The 12500-nt window shown below is 38.0% G+C and overlaps 2 protein-coding genes across 2 annotated transcripts in view; one reads left to right on the forward strand and one right to left on the reverse strand.

Moving 5' to 3' along the window:
* The window catches only part of LOC138040985 (testis-expressed protein 10-like), a 173694-nt gene that overhangs the window by 43601 nt on the left and 117593 nt on the right, over nucleotides 1-12500 (forward strand). The gene's annotated exons all lie outside the window — the stretch shown is intronic.
* LOC138041001 (uncharacterized) overlaps nucleotides 1-12500 on the reverse strand; it is a 20189-nt gene that overhangs the window by 4624 nt on the left and 3065 nt on the right. Inside the window, exons 3-11 of the mRNA XM_068886766.1 lie at nucleotides 12035-12084; nucleotides 10981-11171; nucleotides 10367-10404; nucleotides 10120-10150; nucleotides 9133-9214; nucleotides 5015-5256; nucleotides 4003-4325; nucleotides 2841-3093; nucleotides 422-1183 (exon numbers count right to left, since the gene is read on the reverse strand). Of these exons, the coding sequence (XP_068742867.1) occupies nucleotides 422-1183; nucleotides 2841-3093; nucleotides 4003-4325; nucleotides 5015-5256; nucleotides 9133-9214; nucleotides 10120-10150; nucleotides 10367-10404; nucleotides 10981-11171; nucleotides 12035-12084 (1972 nt within the window). The remainder of the gene's footprint in view (nucleotides 1-421; nucleotides 1184-2840; nucleotides 3094-4002; nucleotides 4326-5014; nucleotides 5257-9132; nucleotides 9215-10119; nucleotides 10151-10366; nucleotides 10405-10980; nucleotides 11172-12034; nucleotides 12085-12500) is intronic.

Below are 12500 nucleotides of genomic sequence, written 5' to 3' on the forward strand. Positions count from 1 at the left end.
CCATCCTCCTTCCAAACTTCTTCAATAAATTTTGTCAACCAAAAAATCCAACGACTCTGCCGTCACGTTAACAATGTTTGTATCTAGACTTTGGATTTTGTCCCCTTCCACGTCGAACCCTGTTTTTTGAATCCCTGATTGTTCAGCCTTGCATTTTGCCACTGTGCAAACATTTTAAAAGACCATTTTGACATATCGTGTTGATTTTGGAGTGGATTTTTCCAACAGTGCTTTTTCTTCTTGGGCAGTTTTCAGTTCTCTGAACTTTCTCCTTCGCAGTATTTTAAACCAAATCCTTCAACTATCAACAACAAAGAATAAGAACTGAAGGAATCAAGTCTTACTGTTAACACCGGGAACACTTTTCGCGGATCATTACTAGTAACAATTCTTGGAAAATCATTTCTGGTTACCATCTTACCTTGATATCTGATGACAAGATCTTGGGCATGAATCTTTTTAAAGTGTTCCCTTATCCTGCCCGGCTTGTTTGGCAGACACGTGCACAGAGGACAGTGGTATAATCTGCAATCACAAAAGGTGTTTCTGCATCTACGAATATCCAAATTATCCTTCTCATTTAGAACTGATGGATGACTGACGCAACTTGAAGCAGGAGACAAGTTGTTGAGAAGAACCTTGAAAACCTGATCATCTTCCTTTGGACATGAAGCTGCATCAACTAACACCAGTGAATCTTGTCGCACAGGCTTTGCCTTTGGTGCCTGAGTGTGTTGGCTAGTAGCCTCTTCATCAAACAGAGGTTTGCTAATCGGGCTCACCATGGAATGCCTTAACTCTGATGTTTGAATGGTATTATCAGGGGTTGATGTGATCAACTGGGATGCAGCTTGGCTTGAAATTGCTTGTTCAACTTGTCCCAGTTGAATGTTACTTTGCCCTAAGCTTGGCACATTTGCCATATTACTGCCAGTGATGTTATTACTGGAAGCTGCAGGCAGATGAAGATCCGCTTCTTGTAAGCATGGCTCAAACTCCATAGCTTCATCCTGCACCTGTTTTGACATGCAGTGACCTGGCATACCACGATCAGCCTCCATGTCAATATCTCGTGATCCCTCGGTGGTGTAAGTCTGTATACCTCCCTCATCTTCTCTAAGATTTGGAAGATTACTCTCAGAGTGTTCTGTTGCCACCAGAACATGTTCAGTATTTTCTCCACCTAAAAGAAAATTATTTGTGTTGTCATATTACTGTTTTGATACACAGCCATACACTGTATTCTAACTATTCTTTAGCAACTTGCAAAAATATTACCAATAAAGCACAGAGAAAATTTTAAATTTATTTACAACATAGCAATGAAGTCCACAGATTCAACACAAGCAACATTGTTTGATCTCTACATGTTATCTTGTTTCGCACCCTGATAATTTAAGCAAGCTTCACCTGCTTCTTGGTTGATTTGTCTGTGCATACAGTGTGTCAGGGAAAAATAAAGAAACTAGTAGTTAGTCAGTTGACGATGTCAATGATACCTTTATTGTGCTTGACCAAACTACTCACTGCAGGTGCACCTAGCCTGTAGTGGAGCCCTTTTAGTGGACACCTGATAAATCCACATACCACCTGGTACTTGTTTACAAAAAAATGCTCTGCCCACAAGCAATCCAACACAGAGGCTCAGTGAATGACAGTCCTCTAATGATCTATTTAACTTGGGCTGACTTATTCAACGCTTAAATTATTCCAGGCTTATGTGCACCAAAACTTGACATAGAGGTGCTAAAGAAGTTTCAACCATGGTCCCAGAGGTTTTTCTTGAGCCGCGCGACAGCTACGAAGCGGCGAAGATGAGTTCAGCGAGAAATCTCACTTTCATGCAGACACCAGGGTCAGGATCTGACCTTCAGGCTCGGAATGGTTGATATTTATCAATATAATTGGTTTGCTTGATTGGTAATACCTAGGTGACACATGATTGCTAAGTTTCCATGGGTCCCTTTAGTAATTATCAATTTGACGCATTTGACAGCTGGTGGCTGCATGAAAGTGAGATTCAAGTTCAAGGTAATCAGAGGTTTTTCTCTTTCTTGCTGCTTCGGGACTTGTCTTCTCCGCTTCGCAGCTCTCTTGTGGCTCTTGTGGGGGGGTACTGCCATATATGGACTATATAGGTATGTGCCGCTGTGAAGGGTATGATTTTCAAGAAGGTTACTCTAGGATAGAGTATATAAATCATAGCCTTTCGGTCTGTAATAGGGTATCATTTTTTACGAAACTGACCAGCGGTTGAAGATTTTATCGACACTAAGGAAACCAGAAATTCCCACTCAAGAATATAAAAAAATCAAATCTGCAAAGTTTATGTTTACACAACTCAGCCTCAACAGTGTCAATAAATGGCTATCATGAATCCGAATGTAGACGGAAATCGGTGGGAGTTTACTCGAGTACAGGGTAGCAAAATTCAGCTGAACTAGCTCTGGTATAGGCTAAGGGTTCCAGGGTCCCAGCGACACATCCCACTCAGAAATTCCTAAAGTGCCCCCCCCCCCCCCCCCCACCCCCCGGCTCTAGAAAAACCTCTGGGACCAGGGCACAACCTGGGAAACAAATGAAATGAATTTCTCAAACAGAAATTGAAGTTATAACCTTCTGAGTTGCCATTAGATAATATAAATCAGAAGGTGAGGGATTTGATTCCAGTTAAGACAACTTAATGTGTTTTGGTGTGCCTCGGTCATTACCGTTACTGCTAATTCTGTCATTTCATTTTATGTCATACAGTACTGAACTGTTACAAGTAGACATTTTGTACCCAGAACGTAAACAGTGACTACAGTGTATTTATACAAAAACCACATTGACCAGCTGACCTTGATTCAACATAGCTTCGACTTGTTTGACTGTCAGCCCTTGTGGCAATTGACGTTGAACTGAATCAAGACTGGATGAACCTGGAGAAAGCACTTGAAGACCTGCACTCAGATTGTTAGAAGAGTTAATAACACTGTTTGAGCAACCAGCATGACCTGCAGCTTGTTGTGTCAATGCTAGAGTGTTTGATTGTTCATCAAGTGGTAAAACTGTTAGTGTTTCACTGTCCTGAAGAGACTGGACAAATACAACCTAAACACAATAAAAAAAAAACACCTGTTTCAGGTACTTATTTTAAACCCATTAGGGACCTTAAGCACACGCGTTTTTGAGACACGGACGGAAACCAGAAGTGAGCTGTTTTCCCTTTTAACTTGTCTTCACACAACAACATTTACATTACTAAGTATCTTTTCTCCATTAGAGATGATAACTAGAATTTAAATCTGGGAGACACCACTGCCCTGGCACGTGAAATGTTCTCTTCTGGTTGTTGTCGGCGTCTCAAAAACGCGTGTGCTTAAGCTCCCAAATGACTCCCCAGGCACCGGCCGAGGATGCCATCTGGCATTACACAGAGTAAAATCTGTCTCACTCCCAGGAATCAATGGGTTAAAGATTTGGCTGAGAGTAAAACTGGAAGTTGGAGGCGAGTTGCTTACCATAATAGTCAAAATGACCAGACTTGGTTGTTGCCATATTGGCTACAGTTGGATAAAAATGTGTCTTAAAAGGATGATTTGGTGCCCTTTAAAAAGAAAAGATTTGTATTCTTTCACTTTCTCTCTTGAACTGTGTGCTAAACAGTTATCTCAGAATTTTCCATCAGAAAAAAAAGCAACCAACAATGCCACACTTGTGGAAGCCCTCGATAAGAAAGCGTTGTTCCACTAGCCCTGAGCTTGGCATGTATTGGAAAGCCTTTTTGTTGTGCCCTGAGCCAAGATTACAGTTGAAACAACAGGACATGATCAATTGTGGAGGATTTCAAGAGAAGCGGGTGGAGTTTATATAGTGTCCAGCACTCAGAAGCTTGTCACAGTTTCATCAAGCTGCCTGCTTTCTGTCTTACCAATGATGGACTACTACTTGAAAATTTAATGACTTCACTACAGGACAACATAATCATCAGAAAATGCATAATATTACTTTAACACCTACCTGTGTTCCAGATGATAAAGCTACAACATTATCTTGCTCTGGGCCTTGTAATCTTGTGAGCTGTGACGTATCCAAGGTAGTGTCATCCTCATTCTCATCATCCATTTCTGTATCTTCCAAAGGTCCTTCTTCTGAATCTTCTTTTGCATCTAACATTTCATCAATTTCACGTATGCTGCCAACAGCATGGGCTTGCAGATGACAGTAAAGATGAACCTTTCTCACAAGCACTCGTCCACAAAGGCAGCAGTGATAATGAGAATTGTCTGTTACGCGACCATTTGTTTTGGTGCATTTCAGCTTGCACCGGAGCATTTGGTAACCTGAAAGGAACAGATTGAAAAAAAGAAGGCAAGTCCATGCAAGCAACACCTTTCAGTTCAATTCAGTGCACAAGATGGCTGTAAAAACAACAGACTTTCTCAGAATTCCAACCCATGGCCCTGCTTTGCACTTAGCTATAATTATGCTGGTTTGAGCTTAATCAACAAATGATAATTATTACATATACACACACAGAAATCTAGAAAAAGTACCGATAACTTAATTGGCCACTCCCTCAGAGGCTTTTCAGTTTCAATGAAACTTAGCAGAATGTACAACTACTGTTAAGAATCCCAGTTGGATGAAGGGACTGAGCTATTTACAAGTACAGCTGAGAAGTTGAACCAAGGAATACCAGCAACAACTTCAAATGATCAGAAGAGGGATCTTGAGGCTGGGATTCCCAAATCTCAATTTCTCAGGGTGCATTCAATTGACCCTATTCCGGAATAAGAATACGTGGAGTGATGATTCAAAACAGTATGTCTGGCGTTTTGAAGCAATAAGGATAATAAAGATATGTTCAAAATAGCCTTTTAGCAGGTGAATTTTAAAATGAATCTCTGTATAAAACAAGGATTTCTAACTTGTAAATTCCGTGTATTCCTATTCCAGAATACAGTCAATCGAACGCGCCCTCAGAATTGCATAGTTATGCAATGCATGCTAATTTATTCCTCTGTCTCACCTCCATGCTGTACAATCTGCTTCCCAGAATGCATTTTTTCAAAGTGTCTCCTCATGCGGCCCGGCTTCTGTGGCTTATTGTTGCACAGTGGACAGTGGTACCTCTTATTGGTCTTTGTACACAGGTGCTCACAAGTTGGGTTTTCGCATTTGAAGATATCCAGCACTTGGTCACTTCCTAGCACTGAGACATGCACACTGTTCTCTGTGGTGTTACCATTTCTGACACCTACAGCAGATTCTCTGGTAAGGAAATAAAATGTATTTAAAGGGGCACTGTCATGTTGAATTTGCCGTTTTGAGGTCAAAACTGGGTCAAAATCTAAATTAGTACATTAGCTTACACATAAATCATTCCTGACAAACCAAGATATGAAAAATATTTTTGGCACAAAAAGATACTCTTATTAATTTTTCGCGACTTTCTGCAGACACAGTCTCCAAACTTGAAAAAACTGTCCCCCCCCCCCCCCCCCCAAGTTTCAATCCATTTCCATCCTCTCCATCCTCGGCTACAAACTACAAAGAATAGCTTCAGAGCACTTCAGTGGTTATTGGAAACAAGACTACAGCATAATTTTTTGGTCTTCATAATTTGATGCAAAGACGTCTTTTAGTGTTTTTGAAGTGTGACTAAAATAGCATGACACTGCCCCTTTAATGAGAGTAATTTAATAATAATTAATATCAACTTCCATTCCAAACTCCAAGATTCATTAAAAAGCCTTCTTTCTCTTCATAAGCACGAAGACACACTATAAAAAGGGTTGCTTTGTGCTTTGTGGGGTGTAGGGATGGCGCAGTGGTGAGAGCACTCGCCTCCCACCAATGTGGCCCAGGTTCGATTCCTCGACTTGGCGTCATATGTGGGTTGAGTTTGTTGTTTCTCTACTCTGCACCGAGAGGTTTTCTCCGGGTACTCCGGTTTTCCCTCTCCTCAAAAACCAACATTTGACTTGTTGTATTGATTGTTAATTTCACTTTACAGTGTCCCCAATTAGTGCTCCAGCGCTAAATCTACTAGACACTTAAATAAAATTCCTTTTCCTTTCATTTCCTTTTTTTTCTGCTTTTGTTCGAATTCATTCAAGCACGACCGATTACAACAAACAGCAACAAAGAGATTTAATCTCCAAAAGATATATCTGGGGAGAGAAAGAGACACATCCTTTTGCAGTGGCTACAGCTTAATGCCCCAAATCTCATTCATTTTTTGATTTTGTTAGAGATAAGGTTATTGTCCAAAGATCAATTTCATATTATAAAGGCGAAAAAGCAAAATTTCGTCATTATGGAAGCCTTTCCTTTGCTTTAAGAAAAATTAAGGGAAAAAAAAACATAAGAAAGAGGGACAAGGGATCAAAATGAAAGAACAAAAGGTATCACCTCCTAACATATTTTATAAAATAATTAGGATAGTATTCACACTCTCATTGGTCAATAGCTGTGTTTAGATGAGAGTATGTAAACACGGCTGTGACATCACACGAATTTTGATTGGTTAATTGTGTTGTCAGACGTGCGTTTTCATTGGCTGGTCAGAAATATAGGCGTGTATCAACAAAATCTGTTTCAAACTAGAAGTAAAAGAAAAACCCGGCATTTTTCTTCATTTGTAAAATTTTCTTTGAGAAATATTTTATAAAAGCATTAGAGGACTTTTTTCCGTGTTTCCATAGCCTCATCTAAACACACGGGGAAGTTTGGAAAATTCTCGACAGTTATGCGAACCATCGACTGCGTCTCGGGTTTGTAGAACTGTCTCGAATTCTTCCAACTCCCCCTCGTGTGTAGATGAGGCTACGGAAACATGGAATACGTCCTGTATTGCTTAAACGGACACATTGCCATAAGGGGCTTTTTATTGCATAAATTATCACAGAGCTCTGTATGGGTTTTGGTTGATTATAAAGGCACCAGGCCTTTTTAGTTTTATAGTGCACCTTTTTGTTTAACAATTTTTTCCCCTCAAGTGACCAAGAAAAGATATTATTTTATTTTAAAAAATTTCCTGCGCAACTGCAGGATGTAGTTTGTTTTTTTTTTAAACTCAGTCAGTGGAACTAATCAAGAAAAACCTGTGTAGTTCCTAGTTAATACTATTTTGAATCTATTATCAATAGATAAGATGTTTTCGCGATAACAACTAACTAGGCAAAAGCTGATGAAGGTGAATATGACTAAACATTTAAAATCTTGTATCATTTATACAAGAGTGTCCAGGTGACTGATCATGGATGATGTTTGTCACAACCCTATTTCCTTTTTAGGTCATCAAATTTAGTGAATGTCACAACGACATGGATCACACTCAACACCAGACATCAATGGCTTTGGAATACCTTGGACATCATTTTAGTTTAACTATGGCCATTAATTTGCCGACTGAGTCTTGGAAGTGAGACTAGTGATAATCAATAGGGGGGAGTCCTTGGGCACCTGGCACAGAGGAGTCGACGTCAATGGGTTAACAGAATTATTTTGGTCTCAAGGAATTTAAAAGATCTACTATTAATTTTGGTCATTGGTGGAGACATCAAAAGACACTACAAGACTACATTTGAGGTAAAATTTGATTTTATTGAAAACGTGATATGAACATAATTATTGACAGTGGTTTTCCTAAAACACAGTATGGCATAACTTGTGTCAAAGTGAAGAAAAAACCATTCATTTTAACAAGGAGAGGATGGAGAAATGATAGCAAAAATGATAATCTAGTTGCATAAACAAGAACTTCGAAACTATTGTGAAAAATTGTACAATGTCATTATGAAACTTTGAAGTTGTCAGGAATCATCTAGACTGTAGCTAATCAAACTGGACTCCTTTAGCTGGTTTTAATCTGCAGGAAGGAAAAAAGACAAACCGCAATTCAGTTTGCTTTCTGCAGAAAAATAATCTAGTAAAACCAACTAAAGGAGAACATGGATAATGCCAAAGGATAAATAGAATGTAAAACGTGTTGGGAATAGTCTCTTCGCAGAGGCATCGTCCACGACAGTGGGTGTGTTGACACTGAAAATAGACTTCAACATATTTTGATTCTTTTGCCTCTTTGTTACATTAATTTTTGACTTTCTTAATAACATTATTGACAATCATGAATACAACAAGAAGATGAGTTCAAATCATTAGTTTTAACACACAAGATGTACAAGAGAAAGCAAGAGAAGGATTTAATTATCTTAATTTAATAGTAGTATTAACAACCAATGTAATAGACATTCACACCAATAATATTAATAATAAATGAGACCCCATACTTCACAAGGTCAGAATGAAATTTAAATTTAGGCTGACCCAAATAACAATTTATTATTAACTAATTTACTTATTATTATAATTTAACACTTTACATTAATAATAAAGATTATCATCGTCATTAATTTATTTTTTATTTACCTGGGCTGAATAGGACTTACACACCTTGATTCAATAAAATTTACTGGTTTTGAAGATTTTTTTATTTATTTTATTTTATTTTATTACTGTAGTAATTCAGTACTGAATTTTATTGTACTATAGCTATTGTTTTCTTACTGAAGGTTTTACCGTTATTTGTTTTGTTTATTTATTTATGAGCATTACAATATGATCACAATCCTAGGCGACCCGCAATCAGCGAAGCTACTCTGGGCGGGCCACCTTTCTTAAAGAAGTCCTGTCTCTGTTCTTGAACACATATTATTAAATAAAATCCCAAAGTACATACAAAATAAGAAATCAGTTAATTAGTTAATTAATTACTCAGTTATCAACATACTAATTTGATATATGACTAATTACAATATAACCTGATTAGATTTGAGTTTAAATTTAGATTTATCAGAAAGTTAATTTAACTAGCAGAGAGATGTTTGCAAATTTCGGTGCAGCGTAAATCAACATTCATCTCCTCAATTACCATTAGTTTAACAGCCGATTTTAGATCACAGTGGACAAAAAAGTCGTTCAAATTTTGGGAGATTGGAAAAAGACAAACGAATGATTGCAGAACAACATGGATTTAATTAGCAGAAAAGGAAATGAGTAACTCGGTTAACAACCATACTGTCATACAGCAGCACAGTGAGCAGAGGAAACTCACAGTTTTTCACATATTTTACATGTACTCACTTTCTGCTTCCAGGATTGATGAGGCTGTTGCCTTGCTTGCGTTTAACGGGAAGAGTTTGGTTTGCCTTCTTTGGTGGAATATCTATTGGACAGATAATGCAATAAACAACTTAGGGGATTTTCCAGACTGTTAATAATCCTGTCCATGCAAATCCATACCCACGTCATAAATATTTTGAAGCACTCCCCAGTTGCTATTGGAAAGGAAGATACAGATGTAGCCTCAACAATCGAACAGAAAACAGGACTCAGGAACAGACTAGGATTTTTTTTTTCATCTTCTTGAAATTATTAATAATACTAACTGTGATACCAGAAAGTAGTAGCTTAACACATTGAAAATGAAGGTCAGGTTTAGTAGTAACTCCTTTCCTTTCCCAGAAAAATGTGATTTGGAGAAGGCCTTTTTGAATCTGAGAAATGTAGATTTAGATGGGCTCAATAATCATCTTTGTTTATAATAAATTCATCCGGTCGAAGGTTCTATTGAGGCGGTAAGTTCATGCTCTGAGCATCAAAGGACTATGGAAACAATCTAACAAGATTGTTTCCAGTGTCTCACAACCCCCAGCATTCTTCAAGATGGTGAATACGAAAGAGAAGACACGTACAATAGTCCTTAAAACAATGCTTTTATTTCATTTCCAGTAATTTGATAAATTCTAGTGATAATTCCATACACTAACAGATATTCAAATTTTTTGTTAACACATCGAATAACTTTTAAACTTTGTAGAGAATAATTTGCGATCTTCTCTTTGATCGATGGCCAAAATTCAGCCAGGGATCACACCTTTCTCAAGCAGCGATTTTCACCGGCAGCAGATGCTTAGCAACATTCTTGCAGTTCAGGAGTCAAAGGGTCAAAGGAAAATAAAAAGTCAAACATGTCCCTGTGATGATATATTTAAGGTAAAAAGCCAAAATGCTGAACCAAAACCCTTACAGTACATGATGTAATTATAAAGGAACATTAAAAACCCTTACCAAATATTGTTGATCCCGTTGCAACTCCATGCTGTTTACAAACAAACAATAATTTTCTTTTAATTAATACGGAGATTTTTCAGAGAACATTGCCTTGTGAGGCCAATCATAGTTTAAAAAGTTAAATGAACTTTCTTTTTATTTCTGTTAACTGTCTACAACACGGCCAACAGGAAAAACACCTGTTCCCATCTGTTCACAAATGTTAAGTCCTGTTGGGCAGAATTTTTCTTAAACCCAACCATACCTTTTGATTCTTCAATTTCTCTAAAGAATCTGATGACTCTGTGAACAGAAATCACAGCTATCAAGAACAAACAACTACATAACCACATCAAATCAATACTTGAAGTGAAGCTATCAGTCTCTCCCCTCAGGGCTTTTCAGGACTAATTTACAATACTTTGTAGGGGACTTAAGCCAGACTGCTTGTTATGCAGTTTACAATTAATTTTAGGAAGTGAAAGATGCCCCCGTCCAGATAAGGTCAGACCGCAACACTGGGGACCGACTACGTCTCCTACTCCTCTTACCGAACGGTGAGTGGGTTCTTTAATATCCCATACTATTTAATTTCCAACAAGGACTATGAGATGGGACCTCCGGTTTACAGTCCTTATCCGAGAAGACTTGAAAGTCTATCCATTTGCAGATGTAATTACAAAGGCAGCACTTTCTCCTCAGTTATTAAAGACCCTGAGTGTTGGTCCGGCCAGAGTCAAACTCACGACGTCCCGCATGATAGCCTGCTGCTCAACCAACTGAGCCACCGTGTGTGCGGTGGCCCAATGACTCCTAGGAGTTGGACTTATTAGATTTTACTCTGTCTGACGAAAACCCTTTGGTTTTTTTAAACTTTACCTTTTAACTGATCAGTGAGCTCAGAGACTTCATCAGCTAATCTGAAGAGGATTGTCTGCAGTTCTGTTTTCTTCTCGCTAGCCTTTGCTTCATACAAGTCATAACTTAAAGATGGAAACCCTGTGCCAACAGTTAGAGTCACTTTGTTTGGCAATCTTGTTAAGGTGATGGCACCACTTTCAAAATCTGACCTGTTGGTAAAAACCATGAAGTCACATAACCTGTATTTATTTTTTTCTCAATGCACAAGCGGGCAGAATTCTGCAAATCCTGCAATCTGATTGGCTCTGGGAGCAGGGAGGAATTTTTCTATCTTGCCAGCTAACATGAGCTTGTGTGATGACCTTAAATTTCCATTTTTTTTTGACACTGAATGCATTAACATGCAGAAGTGTTTCAAAACAGATTTTTATTAAGACAAGAGGCATGGAAATAGAATTCAAATAAAAATATTTCGACAAACGAAATTATATATGAAATGAATCGTATATTGAACTGTGGATAAGAATATCAAGTGAAGCTATGATCGTCGCAGTTGTGAATGCAATGGTGTGACGCTCTAACCAACTGAGCTATGAAGACACTGATGTTGGGAGCTGGTCATTTGTCAAATGACATGCCATTCATGACAGCAACATTAAGTACAGATTGCGTTTTTGTTTTGGTTTTTTTTCTTTCAGACATTATTTTCCAACATAATGAACTTTTCAGATTATAGAGTCCTGAAAGAACAGATGATTCAAGGCCGCAACAAAAGTGCGACACAGGTGATGCACAGGACAATCATATTACGAGCCAGCAGGCTGTAAAAGTGGGAACAAAAGTTGTCAAAGGCATGACTATCTATCATGAATGTAAGATCAGGTGTTTTGACCTACTTACATGTAAACAGCCCATTATTAATTAATCACTAATTGAGGTCACAAAGATGCTAATAAAAGTATCACAACAGTACACATTTCCCTTGCACTAATTTGAGTACATAACTGAAGTTGCTAAAAGCTGATGCAGTTGTCCCCTTGGAAAGCCTTGCTGAGATCTACGGTATACTTACTTAAATCTTGCAAAGTAAGTTTCATATTTATCAATTTCCACCAGTTCTCTCTGTAAAGACACAATGACGAAATATGACTGAAAGAAAATTCTGTATCCCCTTAGCTCATCATCAGTACATATGCAAGACAAATGTATCATAGTTAACAATAGCCTGTGAATGCAGACATGTCTCTTAAAACTTTAAGGTGACTTTTACTCTTCAGGCAGAGAGAAGTGACGACTGGAAATACATCAACATTTGCAGGCTAAGTTAGCCCATTGACTCCTCGGTGTAAGACTTAACAGATTTTACTCTGTCCGTGGGTAATGTCAGACGATTTAATATACTCAGCAACTGGAGGCATCTTAAGTCAGTGGGTTAACAATAATATTACAATGACACTGTTACATGCAAATTAAATTGTTTACTGAATTACATTGTATTATTTTGTGAATTATTTAGCAAGAATAAGCCAAGGTTTTAA

Source organism: Montipora capricornis, chromosome 1 (genome assembly GCF_036669925.1).
Source record: "Montipora capricornis isolate CH-2021 chromosome 1, ASM3666992v2, whole genome shotgun sequence".
Lineage (NCBI taxonomy): Eukaryota > Metazoa > Cnidaria > Anthozoa > Scleractinia > Acroporidae > Montipora > Montipora capricornis.